Source organism: Anguilla anguilla, chromosome 1, assembly GCF_013347855.1.
Source record: "Anguilla anguilla isolate fAngAng1 chromosome 1, fAngAng1.pri, whole genome shotgun sequence".
NCBI classification, from domain to species: domain Eukaryota; kingdom Metazoa; phylum Chordata; class Actinopteri; order Anguilliformes; family Anguillidae; genus Anguilla; species Anguilla anguilla.
In genome coordinates, this window is record NC_049201.1 from 67,711,371 (window position 1) to 67,731,974 (window position 20,604).

A 20,604-nucleotide genomic window follows, 5' to 3' on the forward strand; every position below is an offset into this window, starting at 1 on the left:
CGTAGTTCTTACTATAGAAGGCAGCTGCAAAAAAGTTCCCGTCTGTTCCTAGTAAGCCCTAGGCCGTATCCGAATCGGCTCCAAACTAATTTTGCCTGCTTAAATAATTTTGTGTACTCAGTATAATCAGTAGCAGGCAAGTATGCTGATTTGGACATGACCCTCAAAAGGCATAAACTGCTTCGCATCATGAGTGCTGTGTTCATCCCTAAATACATGAATTCAACCTTACCCAGGTAGCCCTACAGCCTATTGCCACACTCTGTTTGCTCTCCAGGCCAAGCTTCACTCAGTGCAATATACATAGGCTTCTTGAAGTACTCCTTCTGTGACATTGTGGGACTGGTTTGTAAATGTGAGCTGCTGAATATGAGCTGTTGGACTGATAGGAAATTGAACAGAATCAGTATCAGTAATGTAAAAAATCCCTGCAAGTTAGCCATCTTCTGCTCTGTTGTGTGTTGTTTCTACTGTTGTCATTGTGTTTACAGTGGTCACATTAACCCTTTTTTTTTTGTTTGTTTGTTTGTTTTTTTTTGTACCACCATAAGGCGGTGGAGTAGGAAGAGTTTGGACAATGACTGCATTGCCGTTAGGAAAAAAACATTAAACAAAACATTATTTTTAGCTTATTTATACTGCAAGCAGTAAATAAAACCTGAATTATATTGCATGAACTTCTCTTCACCTCGAATTCTAACCTCTGTTTCAGAAATAAAGGAACAATGGGGGATCTTCTGACTCCTCTGCCACCCTTCTCCCAAAGCAGCTGTCACATGGGGACCTGACACCCCACATGTAGCACTTGGCATCCCTGGAAATATCATGGTCTATCCCCAGTCCTGCATCCTAGTCTAGTTTCTGGTTCTTCAACAACTGCTGTGATCCATTTGCTGCACATCCAAATAAGGAATATATCTTCTATAGAAATGTATTCCAGCTCCTTGAGTCAATCTGTTTCCAATGGAGAAAGAGACATGTGGTTTTGTTTTTTGTTTTTGCTTTTTAAAGGAAAGTATTTAGTGGTTTGCCAAACCGTGGAGTGTGGAATTGCATTGTAACCTTACCTGGATTATGTGGGAGATTTTCTGTGGAAGAGAGATGGCGTGTGGGGGTGGGGTAAGCAGCATGTCCGTACACTGGCCATATTCGCTTGAAAGAAAACAGCCACGGACAGTTCAGGATCGCTCCTGATCTCCCATCCCGGAAACGCTCATCATTCTACCAACCAGCCAGGACTCCATTTACACTCTGCAACCTAGCAAACAAGGATGCTCCATTACTCTGCGTTTCTCAGAGGTGTGCTTTTTACGCACAAGAGGTGCTGGACAAGTGCTGTGCGAGTGTTTTTATTAGTTTTTCAGAATGGACCATTTTTTATTTTTTACAGAATTTCATCAAAAGCTTTCAATGGTTGCACAGGTAATTCACATTAGCCAATCAATGTTTGTTCATTACTATTAGTTTTGTGATTGTTGCATAGTATTGTTAAGATGAGGCACTATGTGCTGTATCCTGGTTAAAGTTCTGAAAAGTGGGGTTTAGTTCAACCAGCAGAATACCAAAGATTCTTTTTTTTTGTATGCTTGTTTGTTTGAAGTCATCAACTGAGTGTCATCTGAACAAGTGTAGTCATAGTCAGCTTATAGATCACACAGAATAGTGGCAAGAAACACAATAGTGAATTAATTTTGTATGCACCAAAGTGCCATTCTGTGGCATAAATATTATGTTTGCTTGTTTAGGTGTACATGTCATAATCATAACTGAACCCCAATATATAACAACCTAAGGGTGCTTTGTTGCTGTTTAGTGGAATTAATTTATTTATATGCCAATCATCGTAGTTTTTACTTTACACTGGATAGCACTGTTTCTTAACAAAGCCATGTCCTTGCCTAATGTTCCATCTGAGGTTCAACTGCAACTTTCTTGTGGTTATTACTGAACATTATGAAATTCTCATACCTCTAGACTGCTGGACAGAGGCTTTCTCTAGTTGTTTTTTTTTTTTTTCTTTTTTTTTTTTTTCTTTACATGTCAAAATCACAGGGTGTGAATCTTGTTTTTCAGGCATTTCTTTTAATCCCTTCCTAAATGTTTAGTTTGTGCACAGGGTTTGAAGTCATGTGAGAACCCATAAATGGCACAAAATTTTCTCAAGTCCCGATCAGATGTTCCTCCATTTTTTCAAGTTCACTTAGTCTTACAAAAGTATCAAATTAGACATTGATTGCTGTGATCCATTTTGAAACTAAGACCGGGCTGAAGAATCTGGTATTCTCAAGGATGGTTTTTTGACTGAGTCTCAGAGTTATTTGAAAGTCCAAGAGTGAATAATGAATTGAATTGAATAAAATCTTATTTTTTAGATCGTAGCCATATTTTAAGCACTTGAGAGGGTTGAATTTTAATCAGAAACTGATAGGCATTAGTTTTTTAGAACCTAATAATTATGATCAGTTGCCAAAATGGGGTGCTTTTAGAACACAAACCCCAAATGAGTACAGTAAAATGGCTTAAGAGTATGTTTGGGAGAAGTGCTTATTGCACAGTGCTGTCAAGGGCTGTGACTCTCAAACTGCCTTCAAAGAAATAGATGAGTAATTCCCCTTTTATTAAATTATCTCTTAACTGATCTGCTGTATTCCGTGAAACCCTCATGGATGGGGGAGGTCATGTACTGTACTGCAGTGTAATCAAGCATACATAACCCATCACTGGTCCTGCTCAGAATGGAGCTCCTGCATGGAAATAAGCTCTCGTGACCCAGAGGATAAGTATGGGCAAGGATTTTCAAAGAAAGAGATCAGTCCCATACACTGGACTGTCCCATTAGTGCTTGTAGTTCTGGTTTCCTGTGTACATTTTGGCATTTGCTTCATCATGGATCTTTTTGTTTATGTGGCAGGGATGTAAAAAGTGCCTTTAGGTCTGTTCCAGAAGGTTGGCATGAAGGCACCTCCTGCTTGTAAACTGTGAGGGGAACTTTTTTTTGGACTCAAATTTTGCTTCAGTGGTGATGTCACACAGTGCAATTCCCTTAAATAAAAAAAATATTGAATGGATAAAATTCAATAGGGTAGGATTAAATGGTAAATATCTATCCTGATGAGGTATTTCACAGATCATAAATTTGCATATTTTAGCAACTATAGGAACTAAAACAGTTCTATTTTTCCTATTATGTTCATCAGCATCAATCTCAATGAATTCTGTGACAGCTGTATCATTTTATTATTTTGTGTCATTATTTGATGTAACTGTAGCTGTAACAATGGTAAAACAATGGTGTGTCCACTGGATATCTGGTCATTTGAGGGGCAAGTCACTATAAAATTGCTAAAATTATTTTAAAACTGAATAATTTTGTTTTTATAGTTTTCTTTTTCTTTCTAGTATGTATGTCTCCAAATTGTTAGAATCTTTAAAAAGTGGCTTCATTGGGAGGGGGGGGGGGGGGGGGGGGGGGGGGGGGGTGTCATTCCCTGTCAGTGGGACATGCAGCAATTTTTTTCCTTCATTTGTAAGATGACTGAATTACTGAAAATCGCATTACAGAAAGTGCACACACGTTTGTATTGCAGCTTCACTGCCATGTATTCTGCTCCAGTATGGCTGGGTTCTTTAAAAGCACTCTGACTTATTCCAGAGTGACACACTGTACATTTTTTGACAAAGCCAATGACAACTACCAAGTGTCTGCAAATGAGATTAATTTACCATGATCAACAGTTTAACTGCCAAGCACTTCAACAAGATTGATCCATTTCTTGTAGTGGCTGTGTGATCACTTGGAATGATTGGCAGATGTAGACCCATGCATACAGCACATGCGTGATGAGGCTTTTCACTTGTATGAATGTGGATGCAAAATGCAACATGTCTTTTTCTTTTCCTGTGGCCCTGAGCCCTCGGGTTTTATTGAGAAATACAGTTGATATTTTAAGTACCAAGTATGTGTTCTGTGTTTTTGTTAAAGCTCCACGTTTGGTTCCTTTGGGCCAGGAAATTGGAGTGAAATGTCAATTAAGGTGGCAGCTTTATATACTGGGGTTACAATGCTACAGTGTTATAATGTTGGGCAAGCATGTACACACTCATGTAGAGGAAATACTAGTGCACTGTAACCTAATGTTCCATATGAAAATTGGTGATCTTATTGTAATGATTACATATACAGGACCAATCGATGCAATAGTGTACAAGATCTGCTCTTTAAAACAGGGCTGCACTATATTGACAGTGCTGGGGAAAGGTTTTTGTCTATGTATATAAAATGTTGACTACAGTCAAAGGCTATTTTCTTTCCCACAGTAATCGGTTATGCATTTTTTATGTTACTGGGGTATGTTTATTTATTGTTGTATTTAGCCATACTTGATTACCTTTTTCCTGGGGACCAATTTTACAAGCCTCAGCGGCAATATATAACCCATTAATAACCTTTGATAAGCATACAATTTTGAAGTGCTTGTGCTGGGAAAACTGAACACTACATTTCTGACTAAGCCATAAATCTACAGGTAGAGATTTAATATTAAGTATTCAATTTTGGTTCAGAGATTATAGAAAGGAGCAGTGTAGTTTTTATATTTTGGAAGTAAAAGTCATACATAAAATCTCCAAATGCACATCAGCATGTGGAAACAGTCACTCTTTATCACAATAGCACCACCATGCCTGATATACCATTTCAAGTCAATATTGAACCATACCAACATCTTAGCTGTAGCCTAGTTCTGCATCACTCACAGCAGGGCAGATCCATTCTCTGGTGGGCAAGTCAAATGAAGGAATCCACAAATTGCACACACAGTCCAGAGGAAAACCAAGCAACATTAAAGGGATATCCATGACCAGGCTTTCCCAGTCCGGAGCATGGCAGTCTGCAATCTGTGGTCCCCCTCCCCCACCTTCTGGGTGAAGGAGCTTCCATTTGAAAGCTTAATCCGTTGCATTTTTACTGAAGTGTGGTCATGTACCCAGTCCTTTTTTTCCTTTTAAAACAGGGGCAGACCACAGAAATCTCAACAACCCCTAATGACGTTTTTTATTTACATTACCAAGCCACAACGAAACAGTGATAATACTTCCAAAACATTCCATCAGTTTGCATAGAGCTGTACAAAAAATAAGCAGTGTCCACTTCAGTGTGTGTTAACAGATGTCGGAAAGAAACGGCTTTACGAGGAATAAGGCACCAACAACATTTCGTTTCCTTTGTTCAACAACGTACTGTACCATTGCCAGGCCACAGCTGAGACTGCACTCAAAGGAGCACCACATGCACTGTAAAAAGCTTCAGTGAGTGAAATCCATGGCCTGTTGTTGCTCATTGATTACATTTAATTGATGCAATTAGGCCTGGTATGCGATTAGAATGCATTTCCCTCTTCAAACTGGGGAAAGTCAGAGGGCTGATAGATGGCATGGATTATTTCTGTAAAGGGATTTTATATACCTTCCTACAAGCTTTACAACCAGTGAGACCAGTGTTTATCAAGTTTAACTCAGATGAAAAAATTCTATGTCCAAAAAGTCATGCAATCATGCAAATCTTGCAAACAGATGGCCAATTACAAACCATATTCCAAATGGATTTAGTTAGTTTTTTTGTTAAATCAATGCATCTGCTCATGCAGTCCTGCAGGTCATTAAAGAGATCTCAAGGCTATTGGATGACGCATATCTAGTTTTACAAGCACTGATAGCAAAGCAATTTAAATGTAAAAATGTCTTTATATAAAAATGTAATTTCTGGAAATGAAATCCTGAGATGACAGTGTTCAGACAGATACACCATACACATACAATATCTCTCACAGAGCTCATTTTAAAATATTTAGCACTCTACGCTGTTTCAAATGATTATTGTGATTTTACAGGCAATATAATCTGAACTGGACTCTGTCTCTGGATTATTTCAAAGGGTATCGCTCATACAGTATGAGCCCTGTAATCACTGGGTATAATTTTATTTAAAGTTTGCGGTGAAATAATAAATTTGATCCCTGGATATTCTTGAAATTGAAATCAACAGATGTATGGGTGTGCAGTGTAGAAAAATACAATAAAACCTGATGAATAGTAAGAAAAACAGAGGAGTTTAGGAATCCAAGGGTGAACGAACAGCACAGCGAGCTTTATAAACAACATACAGTACATGTTTGAACAAAACAGTGAAAGGTTTTTGGTGAAGTAGTGTTACCACTTACAAAACCACTATAATTGTGTCCTTATGTAATAACATATAATTTAGGTTTTAGCTGAAGAAATGATTATAGTAAAGCCTGGAAATACAGTAACACATAATTCAGTGTAGTTCATACAACAATGTCATTTTTTGTCCTTGATTTGTGCTGTTCACAGAATGAGGTTGTTCCATATGAAGGGTTAAAGGGTACTGGAAATGATATAATCTTAAACATTTCTTCAGTTCCTGTTTACGGGTCAAAGCCAAACAGTAATAACTCCCCCCTATTTCCCCAATAATGCTACCTCATTTCCCTTCCCTGTCAAAGTACGTTTCCTGAAAGTTCCCACTGTGAGATTCAGAGGCCTTCTCTAAAACCAAACACCAATCCACCCACCCAACTGCAACCCCATATTAAAGGTACAGTTCACTTTCAGTGGAAACAGGTATGTGCTAAAAACCCTCCCAGTGTACACAGTACTCTTCAAAAAAAAAAAATCAAATACCAGACATAACTTAGAAAATCAGCCCCAAGGATTTTCAGTCTGTTATAACTGAATGTACAGGTTGTCCATCTGTTAACATTGTATAAATATTTGCACTGACAAGGAGCAATAAAATGGCTTTTGCTTACAGAAGTGGACAGAACATGAACAGTTTCTTCTGCATTTGCTGCTAGGTTTACAATAAGATTTCATTGCATACTGTTCTCTAGACTGCTCCCTAAAAGCACATAGTGATATGCCATGAATTTAATGTTAAGTTGTACATTATAAAACATGTTTTAAAGTCAAAATATGATACAATGCATTTTTGAAGACAATACAAACTTCAATCACAAGGGCAAGGTGGTCTTGACACTTGCACTTAGTGCCTGAATAAATAGTGTTTTTGTTATAACAGACAGTCTGCCTTATAATAGTCCTTTTGCCCAATAATAGCTCGCATTGCTCACCCAACCAGTAATTAGGCATTCCCATTGATTTTAGCAATATCGCACCCATCAATCTCACTGTAGTTACGCAACAATGCCGATGTCGTGTAGCTCCTCACGGGGAGGGAGGGCGTCCGTTCTGTTCAGGCAGCGTTTGGTGACGAGAGATGTGTGGGGTGCTGCGAGAATGAGCTCATTCTGAAACATCAATCAGCTCGCTGTGACGAACTGGAAAAGTGCTGAACTGCTAGAGCCTGTTCTGACAAAACTTCTTTCCCAATGTTCATGTCTTTCCCTTTCCAATAAACTCTCAATTGAAATCTCCATTCCCATTTGACTGGATGCAGGAAGAGTAAAAAGAACACTGGCAGTAGAAAAGATCTGTGTTGCCAGTGCTGAACTTCCTGGCAGTGTTGCGGAGACCCTTAATCAACACCGTCATACAGACTGATAACCGTGGCTATCGCCAACGAATAGGGCATAGAGTTTGCCTTTATTACCCTGTGGTATTGAGTGGCATCATTATATAAAAATACCTCAACAGACCTCCTCCCTTGCACCAAATAACTGGGATATACTATATGTGTCATCACACGCTGTCCCTCATGCCACTATTCAACCTCCCTATACTGTACAAGGCAGCCCTTGGTGCTGTGAAACCGTGACCCCACACTGTAGGCCTGGATGCTTGCACTAGCCTTCCCAGCCTCGCCCACACTTCTTCCCAGCTCTCCAGTCCTTATGTACATTATATTACAGGGAGATGATGAGGGCGATTCACCTATTCATCGTCTTGTCAAACCTGTAAAACAAAGCGCAAACAATGGCTTTGCTTTGGAGCACTCGCTTGACAGGTAAATGCATGCAAAACACATTTGAAAATATAAAAGTGATTCAGCTTGGGGATAAGGTGCCTGGAGGTGGGGAGGGGGGGTGCTCTCAGAGAAGACTGCGCTTTGTTGCTGGTGGATTATTCCTGTCTTTGGAAATGTTCCATGGATGTGATTTGTCTTTTCTTGAGAGCACCTTTGTCCACACCCATAGTTGTGAAGAAATATGTCTCGTGACTGTAAAAGCAAGAGTGTGCTGGGAAGCATTGCCCTTTTTATTATCAGTGCCACTACTACCACACCCCACTTGGGAGATTTTTTTAATATGCAAATTTTACAGGTATAAACATATGGTCAAACTTTTCCAGAAAAAGTAATGTGTTGTCATAGCATACGTCAGTTAAAAGTTCAGTGGTACTGAAGGTGCTTTCCCTGCTTCTTCAAAGTTTTGTGGACACTTTAAACGTTGCTTTCTTCGTCTAGCATATTTGAAAATTATTCTCTCGTACGTATATCCCAGGCAGCCCAGTAACTCACTGTCGGATGCAGTCAGGGATCTGGACATGCTCCATCGGGATGAACTGCTGAAGCTCCAGCAGGCTGTTAATGAAGCGCAACTTCCGGCTGAACTTCACACTGCAAGACACAGGATTACCAATCACCAACAACACGAACACATTAAAATATATTGCATTGCCATTTGAATTATCTTCATGACAAGGCATATTGAAATTTCCCTAAAACATTACACTTCAGTGAATAATATAATGTATTATAATCCAATATTAGAATATATTGAAGTTTCTGCAATGTTCTAGCAGTCATGGGAATTTAATACAAGTGTATTATCTGGAATCTCATATAATTTGTTCCTTTTCCACATGAAAAGAATTTGTTGTCATAGCATAGGAGCTAAATCCAGATAGTGAGCTGTGGAGCATGTTTGAGTAAAACATCTCTCTCACATACACTCATAAACACATATGACAGCTTCTCTTCCGAACAGACAAGGCTGGTAGCTCTTTATAGCTTAATTTATGCTACCAAGCCACAAGGCCATTGGTCATTTGCATCTCCCGAGTCCATCCTATTGTGTAGCAGACCATTCAAAGTATTTTTATTTGGCACCGTTTGGGGCATTTGGGCTACGCACCTGATGAATGGCTTGACGATGGTGATCAGCGCTTTGATATACCAGGTAGGGTGAACAACAAACAGGCCTTTCAGATCCTTCCTCAACCTGGACCAGAAAGACAGAAAGGCATGAGAGAGGGGGACACAAAGACCAGGGCAACTGAAGCTTCTGCCCTCCTCAATTTAAGCATTTATGAGCAACTTCACTCTTCCAGTACTCCAGCTGAGTGAACAAGTTCCAGACCTGTGAATCACTTTCCATAAACCAGGATGATTTGTACTAATGAAACCACTCTGGATGGTAGCATAATTAATCTGCAACATCATTATTGGATTATAAGAGTGCCTTGGGGCCTGTCTAAAACTGAGACTGATGGAGCAGTTCTAATAAATGATTATTATGGAAAAGCCAATAATAGGAGGGTGTGCTGTGCACTGGAGGTTCAACTGAGAGGGCTGGCAGCAAGGACTATGGGAATTATTCAAAGAAAAGGCTGCTTTTAGTTCAATGAAGTTGACATACTGAGCACACCTCACTCTAACAGAGAACATTAACAGAATAGTGACTCAACACTGTGTCGAATGACGCATCAGAGGCACCACTGTCTGGCCTACCCTGAACACCCACACCCTGATTTCACCATGGCAATCATGTGACTGGGACTGGGAGTTACTGCTGGACTGTCATCATTATTCACCCAAACAGAACGGGGGCAAAGCCTGGAGCTGAAGCTGCCAGACGCTCCACATCAAAAGCAGCCGTCTTGCAGGGGCTTGAGATGTGACATCATGAACCTCACCAGGTGTCCATTTCACACCAGCAGAGTTAAACTTGTGTTAAACCTTTTTTCACCTGAAGTGATCCCATCACCACCTGGTCCTCTGTTTCACCACAACTATCTCTCTGATAAGACAAAATAATTCATCTTTGTTCAGTAACTAATCTCACATCTCATTCCCGTCCTTCCATAGGGACAGAGTCTAGCATGTGGTCCATCTCTAAAAGTCTTACCCATATCAAAGCAGTCGGGAGCTTGGAATTCTTAGCTGTGGTGTCCTAAACACATATAACACTTTAATTCAAGCTCCAGTTGCATTCAGTCCTCTGGACTCATGAGGTAATGTCTGAAGACCATTTTGTCACTGCTGCCCCGAACGGCCTCCAAAATGCCAGGAGCCTTGGTGTTTGCATGCAGACTCGAAATGATAGAGATAAGTTTCCCACAGCACAGTTAAGCATGACATCACCCTCGAGCCTCGTTCTTGTCGCCAATGGTGACCAATGGGTCAAACAAGTACAGATCATTTGAGGGGAAGAACCATGAAAAAATTTATTTTGACACATGGATGATTGTGGATGATTGTTTTGAAATACTGAGAATTATTTGCTAAATGTTATATCCACATTCCAGCATTTTACTGAATTTTATATAATTTGAACTTAATTTACTGCAAATATAAAACAAATAAGGCACCGTGTCATTGAGTATTCATTTTAAATTTGATGGGGAGCATGAGGTCAAGCATATAACCGTCTCCTGTTATGAAATGGTTATGTGTTATGGTGGTCAGCGCTGAAAGGCATGTACAGTGAGCTGGGGTTGAGCAGCCTTTATAAGGAAAATGCAAACGTGCAGTCACAGCGATAAGACCTACTGACGGCAGAGCAATTACATGCACTGAAATATGCAGTAGAGTGTCCTTAATTGTCATTTTGATGCTCCAAGCTTCAGCTTTTCACAACCCTGTTTAACAATCAGAATTCACCTGAGCCACTGCACCATGATGTATGCTTTTAGCAAGGTTAGTACAGAGTTTGCATTATTGGTTTTTAGATGATATAGCTTCTCACAAAGAGCCAGGTCTCTCCATAAGCCTATATATGTATAGGGTGAACACACACACACCCTGACTGTAACACTGGAGTCTACAGTCTGGAGTCAGTGGGTTATCTGAGGAATGTTAAATAGGAACAGTTCCCTTCTGATAGCAGCCCTAACAGGCAATGAATTATCACAGCATTCCTGTCATATTTCATACTGGGGGCTCAGAGGGAGAAGCTGCCAAGCATCAATCCCTCACGTTTCTCTGGCACTCCCATTCAAACCAAGCATTCATGAGTGGAGTGGGGAAAGGATTAGTGTGATGACTTGAGCGCCCTTTTGTGGCCTATTTTGGAACTGCACATATCAAGTGTCAAATATGTGCAGAGGTTGTTCCACAATTCTTCAGTTACAAATAAAAATGCATAATTCATAGGCATGCATAATGCAATGAAGGAAATTTATCAGAAATTTATCTAGAAAATTAGGAAATTTATCTTCACAGAAGAAAAATATCCATTTCCTACCAAAAGAATGTCACATGTAGTTATCAGTAAGTGACATTTCCTCTTGTTATACTCCATTACCCATGAACAGGTACTTGATTTCACAACAAAAAAAAACTTTAAAGCATACTGTAATGGTTGTGCAGGCACACAGAAATTTCCCTTTAACCACTGAAGTAGTTTCCATTCTATTTTAAAGCTGCTATTGTTTTTTAAAAACAGTAGACAAGTCTGAATACTTTTCTGTTCATTTTCAATCCTCAGAAGGCACTGAGAAGCCAGTCATGTCCCTTCTGCCTCTTAGCACAAAGCTAGTGATCTGCTAATATGGATATAACAGAACCATCTTAGCATGTATAGATAAATACAGCTTAAGTATGAGCCTGCATTGAGGGTGTGTCTAATTGTTTAATTGACCAAGGACACGAACAAAAAATATTTGTATACAAATGCCATTTACATGCAGAGGGAGGAAATGACCGGGAGGAAATGTATTTTGGCTTTTACATTACTTAGATGGCAATTGTGTTGGTTAGGAAAGATCTTTCTTTTTTTTATTTCACCTTTATCATGCCTAGCTTAAGACCCCATAAATTGATTAAAAATATTTCCTGGTTATTAAAAACAAATGAAGACTTTTGATAAAAGAATATCTACTGAAGAAAATGTAAGGGATCCCATGATACATTTTATATGCAAGTATTGATTCCAAGGATGATAGCCAAACTAGGTAACTTTACCCGACCCTGTGTGCTACTTCTTTTCCAAAAAATCTTTCCCATCATTTGGTGACTCTGTGGGGTCGATGCTCAGTGAGGTTCTACATAAAACACCGCCGCAGTGCTTGGAGTGCCATTCTCCCATCAGGATCAGGCGGAATCGTGTCTCACCTCCTGTCCACGGTCACGTAGCACTCACGCAGCCATTTTATCGGAGGCATCTTGCTTCGGGGGGCCATTCCGCAAAGGTACACCATCACGTAGTTCTCCGAAACCATCAGGTCCAGGGTCCCCACAATGTACCTGCGCCCAACATCCATCCACACAAAGAGCTTACGTTGTGCCCGGAAGGTTCTACTGTAACTGCTGTCAGTCAAAGAATGTGCTGAACATGCAAGAAATTGTAATAGTATTTCTATAAACAAGTTGAATTTGGTGGGGATCCAATTAGTATTTCTGAAAACAAAAATGCATGCATAAAATGCTTCCGTTGACTGCCGAACCAGTTGAAATTGTTATTATAATTGATAATTATGCCCTTCAGCTTCGCGGGCTTGGTTCAGTATGATAATTGTTGGTGCTGAATGCCTGGCTGTAGATACACTACCTGAAGAGATTCTCCATGACGTATTCATAGTGCTCAGTGGAGCTATCCGGGAGATAACAGGAGGAAAACACGATGATGGCATTCATTCCATCCCCATAGTAACCTGGAACAAATGAGACGACATGTGGTGGATCCTAAGGACAAGTTTTATAATTCGAGTTTTATTAATTTAAAGATGACAACCAGGAAACAGTACCTTCAGATGTAAACCAGAAAGTCGAAATTATCATTCCGCCAACTTTATATGTGAGGCCCTTCCTCTCCCCTCGCTATTCTTTTTTAACAGTCATAATAATAAGCAGAGGTGGTCGTAGCAGTAATGGTTTATGTAGATCCAGATATGCAGTATTAATAGTTTTGGATGAAGTTCTGGTGCCTTGGTTTAGTTGTCCCACCATAAATCTGAATCTGAATAGCATCATCAGTACAAGCCCAGTTCCTAATGAATACACCACACTTCATGAGCATTGAATGGAAAGCTACATATTTGCTTTGCTAATGATGAGAGTATTGTTCCTTGCAGTAAAAGCTAATGTTGAGAATAATAGTGCCACTAAAATAAACAGTCTGGTTTACAATGCAATTCAACTGCAGTGATGTTTCTAAAGACCATCCCACTATCCTTTATCCTGGACAACTTTCACATGCATTTGTATAGGAGTGCAGTTTCATTCTCACCCCAACCCTCCTAGTCTGTGTGACGCTCATCCCAAACTCACCCCCATGGGACAGCACCTGGAGGTAGGGCTCCAGCACACTCATGTTGACGCGGACCTCCTGCCCAGCGATTCTGAACCGGCGCCACCTGCGGCCCTCTTTGTCCACCTGGTCCATGTCCATCTCCACCTGGTCTGTAACAGGTGTGCTGACCTTCCTGTCCTCCTCGCTGTCCATCCGGGGCAGGTCATCTGCCAGAGGGACGAATTCAGGGTCACCATCGCCACATTCTTAACCCAGGCACATAAGCCCCAATTCAACACTTAAAGCCTCACAAACACACAAGATGACCTTTTATGGAAATCACATCAGAACAGCAGAGGCACGATTAACGCACTACAGAAATAGCCTCATAAAGAAAAGACAAAAAAAATTATCCTAGCGGCCAAACCGAAAAGAGGATTTTTAAAGATCCGTTACCCTCCCACTCCAGTTCGTGCGCGCTGTCGGGGAAGTTGCAGGACTCGCTGTCGGAAGGCGTCTCCAGGGCCTCCAGGTTTATGTCCAGCTCCATGTCGTCCTCGGGGGAGGTGGAGAGGGCGGCCGCCGCAAACTCATCCGAGATCAGGGAGTCGGTCTGGTCGAGACCCAGGATCATCCTGGGGGCCGCCAGGCGCCTCTTCCTGGGCTTGCTTCCAGACAGCGCCAGGCTGCTGGGAGGGACTGCCAACACCGACAAAGAGCCATCAGACCCCCCCAATACAGACTAGTTCTTCACTACAGGATTACTCTGTCATCCTTATCTATTCAGGAAATGCCATTGCCGTGCCAGATTTTTAGAGGTAAATGTTTTTGCATGACACAGGTATTATCTGGGATGTGCTGCAATGCATTTAACGCAGCTCTAATCCATAAATGAATTTCCATCCATGTCTTTGGACAAGTACAACCAGTGCATAACTTCACTGTAATAGGGGGAAATTCACAATTGACATAGTCCACCCAAACATGAAGTTTTACCAAAGAGCTTTTTATTTGTCAAATGAAACCATTTTGTTAATAGCGCTATAAGTGCCTTTCATTCTTAGTTCTTCATCATAAAATAACCTGAAGTCAGTGTAAATATTCTTTTTAAGAAAGCATTAACTTTAATAAAATAGAATTTTATTCTAGCAAATATAAGAAAATGAGTTACCAGGTCTGCCTGTCTCTGCAGCAGGAGCATCCAGCTCATCCTCTGGGCCATGAGCATATTCTGGAAGTGGCCTAAAAAGAAAAAAAATTTCAGTTACACATTATTTACAGTGTTTTACAGCTGAAGCCTGCATGCTGCTTAGTTTAATATTTGCAGCACCACTGACTATTAAATAAACATGTTAGAAAATGTATCCAGTTGTCCTGAGAGATCAGCTCAGTTTAAAATAAAAGCAAAACACTAAACTAAAACTCAAAAGAAAGCACTCCTGAATGTGTGCTATATATCTTGCTGCTTTATACAAATAAGTCCCTACCTTACATGATACTTTTCAAAAAACTGATTTTACTGAAGGACTTGAGATCACTTGGGTTTGCAGGAGCCTAAGAGCACCGTCGAATCCTAGCTGGCAAATGGGCTAGAAGTCTATTGTGAATTATCTGGTCAGTAATAGCCTCTGACCTGGGAAACTCTTCATCCTGCCACTCCTCTCTCAGCTCCATGTCCTTAAAGTTAGGCAGAGTCTTTCTGCCTTCCGGGCTGCTGGGAGAAACACATGTGGGTCAGAGCTCAGAGGAGGAGCCATCTTAGAACCGCTAAATAAAGTGTAATCTAAACATGGACACCGTGGTCAGAGCTTACAGCACATAAAACTAGGCACCCTCACAAGACAGACTGAGCAACTTTGTAGAACACTATGCAAAAAAAGCCTGGGTTTCATTCTGACACACTGCAACATATCACTCTTGTAGACGGGGTCCACCCTATCTGACTCATTGATCAGAGTCAACAGAACCCAAAGGCACAACTGCTTAGAGCAAACACAAATCGTTTGATAAAAGTTGCACAGCTAACTCAAATTTGCCGTGCATATGATCATACACATGTTGTACACACTTGTTTTAAAGAGCTGCAAAGACAGCAGAGATGCACTTATAGAGGTGTGATGTCCACAAACGTCATAGCATAGTTCATTTATATATTCTTTTGAGCCCAATATTTAGAGCCTCTTCTTTTGAAGTACTCAAGCCCACTCGTGTTTCTCTTACAAGTTGCTCCTACAAAACACATACACTCAGTACAGAATAGAGGGAACAGTTCAGCTTGTGCCTATTCCGCTGTTGTGTGTGCGTCCTCAGTCCGCCATTATTTCACTCCACCATCTCTGCTTGAAAGTCAAACCTGCCAGCAGCCACACAACAATCAGCATAGACAAACACTTTAAAAAGGAGTCTTACTGGCTGCACACATGAAGGTGAAGCAACAGTGAAGTGATACAACTGTGAGCCAAATCCACTTTAAATCAACTTTGAATGTTCATCTCCACACTGGAAACACTGCAGGCAGCCTTGAAATACTCAAGGCTTATCGATTCAATTAGGCAGGCCGAATATTTCAGGGTGTTCCTCAGCACAGATGGCTTCAGAAGGTCAGAAATCAACGAACACGTTAAAAGCATGATATTTGGCTATACATAAATATTTTATTAAATTTCATAATGAAGCATTAATCAGGAAAAACTCCCTACATTTCGGTGTGTCGTTATCTGTGTAGCTACTCCACAATAATTGTTAAAGAACATCAATGGATGCCAAATTACCTTATAGCAGTAAACAGTGAAATGTTTGCTGCCACACAATATAAGCGTGTGCTACTTCTAGTGGCTTGAATCAATTCGTGTATCTAAATGATAACAAGAAAATCTGTCTAAAATGCCACGACACAGTCCGTAGGAGTTTTATACTAAAAACATCAGTTGTCCTCTGTTTCTATTTCATATCTGTGATCTTTTAATTAGTAGTAATTTCAGCCGACATACAATATCCATGTGAGGAAGCCCACGAAATGTGGTTTTTCATACATTTGAGTAGCATACGCAATGAGACTAGGAGTGCGCGTCAACCTGTCCCAATCGGCTCTACTTCCAGTATTTTATGTACTGTTCTACAAAAGGAAGTAGTCCGTTTTTTTGGTTTTGTTCACATGCGCTAAAAAACAAAGCACACACATCACATCGTTTCACATCCTTTTCAAAGTTAGAAAGACCCACCCACAGAACGATTAAAACAATAAACTTTTTTGTTACGTTACCTGTATTGTTTGGTGGTATAATGCTTTACAGCGTGTCAGACATATTTTCTTTTATTTGTTTTTTTAACTCGCTCAACGGAGGTTAGCACTCCTGGAAACCGGGAGAGTCAGATACAGCTCGCAGCCAATGAGAGGGCTGCATTCGCAGTGACAACAATATTCGCTACACCTGAAAGGTGAGGTGGCCATTCTACAACGCCCAAATGAACATAGTGCGGCGAGGGACCCATGAGCTGCACTGACCCGCCTGTATTTACACAACTTAGTAATAATAACAACCTACATAAGCCAGCATATGTAGCCTCTTTGTACGAAAATTATTGTGCGATGTAAAGTTGCAAACAAATCATGTAATAAGTGAATTCTTGCATACCCAGTCGCGTCCACTGCAGCTTACTATGTATTGTCATTATTGTTTAAAAAGGAGGGAATTATACAAACATATGCAGTAATTCATCTATTTCAGGACAAACGATTTTCCATTGAAACATCCCTATTCCCTAATAATAGTTATGTCGATTAGCAAATGGAGTCACAAGTCTACAACAGCATAAAGATCTGCCGTGCAGCAAGAGAAGAGGTTTCTCTTGAAAGGCCCCCGCCCGCTGTATAGTTCAGCGATTCTCAGATTTTCTTGTGTAATGAACCGGCTACATTGCATATAGCCCGGGGGCAGGGTTTATACCAGCTCATGTATTAACCACAAAGTGAAGAAACAACTGGGCTCTTTTATTTCAACAATAAGCTCAGTTGGGACAGATTGTGCAAAACAATAAGACAAGCCCCAGCTCATCATGGCTATGAAACTGCCAGCTAAATTATTGTTCAAACAGCGCCATTGAATTGCAACTTAAAGTCATTTGAATGAAATTGAAACATGGTAAAGTTAATATAATTCATGTCAGATGACAAAGCCATGGTGGGTATAAACACTTTGATATCAAACTACCTCATTATAAGCATAAACATGCCTCCACAATATGGACTTCTGCTTTTTCCTGTCCAGTGGTTTACACAGTATTGAAGAGACTGCACCACACTCAAATAAAACAATTATTTTTTCCCCTGTAGTAGTCCAGTGAGTAACTAGGAGCACACTGTATTTTCATTGAATTTTCTCTTTAATCCATACATTTCAGACTTAAGGAACTGAAATAAAGTTCTGCCCTTTATAATTTCACATTACCCAGGTGAATACGATCATGTAATTTTTGGTATGCTCTACAGTGCAGCTAAGATCAAGTATATTTTATGAGTGGCTAATAAAGCCACTGTATATTATGCCGTATTATCATACTGAATATCTCCACTCTAAAAGCTGAGTAGTGCTCAATTTCAGGGAATAGGAGTACCTAAGTTGGAAACACAAGAAGGGGTATTCACTCTTCATTTTGAGTCCATTCTGGGGGCAGTATTCTATTTCATTTAAGAATGGGTGTGGCTGTATTTCTGTATTTCTTTGTCCTGTAAGGATTCATCTAGCAGACTGTATTTATTCATTTGTACTTATTGCCAGTTTGTTAATGCTTTTCATGCTTTTCATAAGAATAGAAAAGATGGCATGTCATACAATCATCAGCGCATTCTTATGTGTGAACTGTACATGGAACTCAGCACCTGAAAATCTAGTTTGGTTTTGTTCAGTCCTTTCCCTGGCACTCCCTCATTTGTGATGCTGCTGATGCACTGTTCTTGTCAGCGTTACACCTCCAAACAGGTCTGAAATCAGGTCATGAAAGTATGTATAGTACGTCATTAGACCATGATGAAGCAGAACTGTCAGTTCTCTTCACTTTCGTAAAGAGCCTTACCCTGAAACTGAAATATGAAGTTTTGCCAACTTCTGCTCTTTTGGATCCTTCTGATGATTCTCAAAACATAGCATCCTGCCAAATCAGTTTGACTGTTGAAAGTCATTATACTCACTGCAGCTCTCCAGATTCCTCACTTTAAAAAACAGGCTTAACAAAGATTGGGCCTGGTGGAAGAACATTTTACGGAATTTTAGCTGAGGTACACCCTGTTTCATAGATCAAATCACAAGTCTATTCGGAAGCACAAGTTCACATACCACAATACAGAGAACACATTTTCTTGCTTTATATGTAGACTCATTTGGTTGTATCAGCTCTAGCAGAGTGAATACATGCATTACACATTACAGCGCCAGTGAAATGCACCTGTTTTGGGGTAATATGCCATTCGGGGCCTGATCCAGATACTTGTCTGTGACGGTGAAATTTGCACCAAAAAAAGAAAAATGGGACAGTACTTCTATTGTTGTGAGGCTCTCATTTTAGCCCAACAAGGAATGTATACAGTATGTTGTCCTCCATCCAGCTGTAATAAGATCTTGTGATGGCAGCTGTCTGCTGAAATTTCTCTTGTTGCCTCCACCTAAGTCATTATTGGCAATAGAGGGGAGTGCTGTGATCATAAGACCTTGCTAATGAACATCCAGCTAGACAGCCACTCATTAAACAGCACTGGTCTTGGATGCCTGTGGAATGTTAAATGAAAGTCCCCTCTTGTCGAGACAAGATCTAGGATGGAGACACAGGTAAAAAAAATACAAGGCATGGATCACAGTATGAGAAAGAGGGCACACAATCACAGAGGGCTGATGGGAAGGAAGTCACAGATGTCTCACTGTGCGATGGACGTGATTGTGGTGTCCACAGGTGGACAGCCACTGTTATTGTTCTGTGTGGTCCAGCATGGGGATGAGTCGTTTCATCAGAAACCAGTGTATACAGCAGACAGAGCAAAGTGCTGTATGCCATTTAGTACTCTGAGAAAAATCGTGCTGCCAACAATGTAACTGAAGACACAGTGCCATTGTCAAAGGAGTTGTTCTCGAAAGCTCTTCAGTGTCAGCAACTGAAAAATGCAATCTTGCTGCCCCACAGTTAACATAAATATGGTTGACCAATCAACCCATATTGTTGGCTTAGATTATTAGTGTTGGCTGATATATAATGTGAGATATCCTTGTAAATTGTGGTATTCATTGTTTGTTGCAAGAAGGACAGATGTAGAAATTAGAAGCAAAATTAGACAGTAGTGACTTGATGGCTTTTGAGCCGGCAGTATCAGTAGAGTAACGTTCAATTGGAGCTCAGGAAGTCAGTTGAGCCAACCCTTCCTTAAATGACCAAGTTCTATCTCTCTGTACTGATCCAGTTACACAATATCAGGCTGTGAGTTCTCACTTCTCTATTCAGTGGCTTTTGAAGAAAGAACTGTGTGACTTTGTCACAAGATGTGACTGACCTCAACAACACTGACAAATCACCATATCAAAGTCGATATTTGTTTTTCATTGTGAACTGCAGTGTTCAATTCATGTCCTTCAGATGCTGAAACCAAGCAGTGATTGGCTCAAAAATGTATTTTCATCTTTTTAAACCAACATGTATGCCCACACACCACACAAGCTGTAATAAAATGTTGCTGTAAAACATCTATACAAAAAACTCTATACAAATTTGCTCAATTACTCTTTGATGGACTTACCTATTGAGCACGTACTGGTCCCTCTGGTCTGTGTAAGATCCCATGGCCTTCACTACAAAAGCAAGATTGAAATGGGTCCCAGAATAGGGAAATACATAAAGGAAATTTCTCTAGTTTTCCTTCACGGTAAGTGAACTGGTCCTTCACAGTGGCCCTCCACGTCAGTGATTCTGTGAGTGTGTTTCTATATCTGTCAGTGAACTCACCCTCTCTGTCCCTACAGGTTCTACCGCATTTCACTGAGACCTGCTTCGGTTGTTCCCGATTGGCTGGGCTCACCTGGGTAGCCTTGTTCTCCCACAACCACAACAACACACTCAGCAGAGAGGAAGGAGGCAGATGCCAGATCAGCAGATGCCCTCAGGGTCCTAAAGTACAACCGCAAAACAGTCTTAG

At 40.5% G+C, this 20,604-nt stretch overlaps 1 protein-coding gene across 6 annotated transcripts; it reads right to left on the bottom strand.

The window, feature by feature from the left end:
* Positions 1-5,028: 5,028 nt before the first annotated feature.
* Positions 5,029-20,515, bottom strand: bnipl (BCL2 interacting protein like). Of its 6 annotated transcripts, none has more exons than XM_035387391.1 (11): positions 20,488-20,515; positions 20,209-20,260; positions 15,064-15,141; positions 14,602-14,672; positions 13,887-14,129; positions 13,469-13,657; positions 12,750-12,852; positions 12,314-12,445; positions 9,114-9,200; positions 8,498-8,596; positions 5,029-7,932 (listed from the first exon to the last, which is right to left on the bottom strand). In XM_035387391.1, exons 2-11 carry the CDS (start codon positions 20,250-20,252, stop codon positions 7,908-7,910), a joined length of 1,071 nt encoding a protein of 356 aa, XP_035243282.1. In that variant the 5' UTR covers positions 20,253-20,260; positions 20,488-20,515; the 3' UTR covers positions 5,029-7,907. The 6 variants fall into 6 exon arrangements, with proteins under 6 accessions (XP_035243282.1, XP_035243272.1, XP_035243246.1 ...); XM_035387381.1 differs by having other exon boundaries at positions 20,415-20,506; XM_035387355.1 differs by having other exon boundaries at positions 15,064-15,144; positions 20,415-20,506.
* Between the last annotated feature and the right edge of the window lie 89 nt (positions 20,516-20,604).

Bases quoted from the DNA above. Each gene is read 5' to 3' on its own strand.
- bnipl (XM_035387355.1), bottom strand. From the start codon at position 20,252: ATGGGATCTTACACAGACCAGAGGGACCAGTACGTGCTCAATAG. The intron at 15,145-20,208 runs GTAAGTCCATCA...TGTTTCTCCCAG, and splicing joins GACCAGTACGTGCTCAATAG to CAGCCCGGAAGGCAGAAAGA. The intron at 14,673-15,063 runs GTCAGAGGCTAT...TTTTCTTTTTAG, and splicing joins CAGGATGAAGAGTTTCCCAG to GCCACTTCCAGAATATGCTC.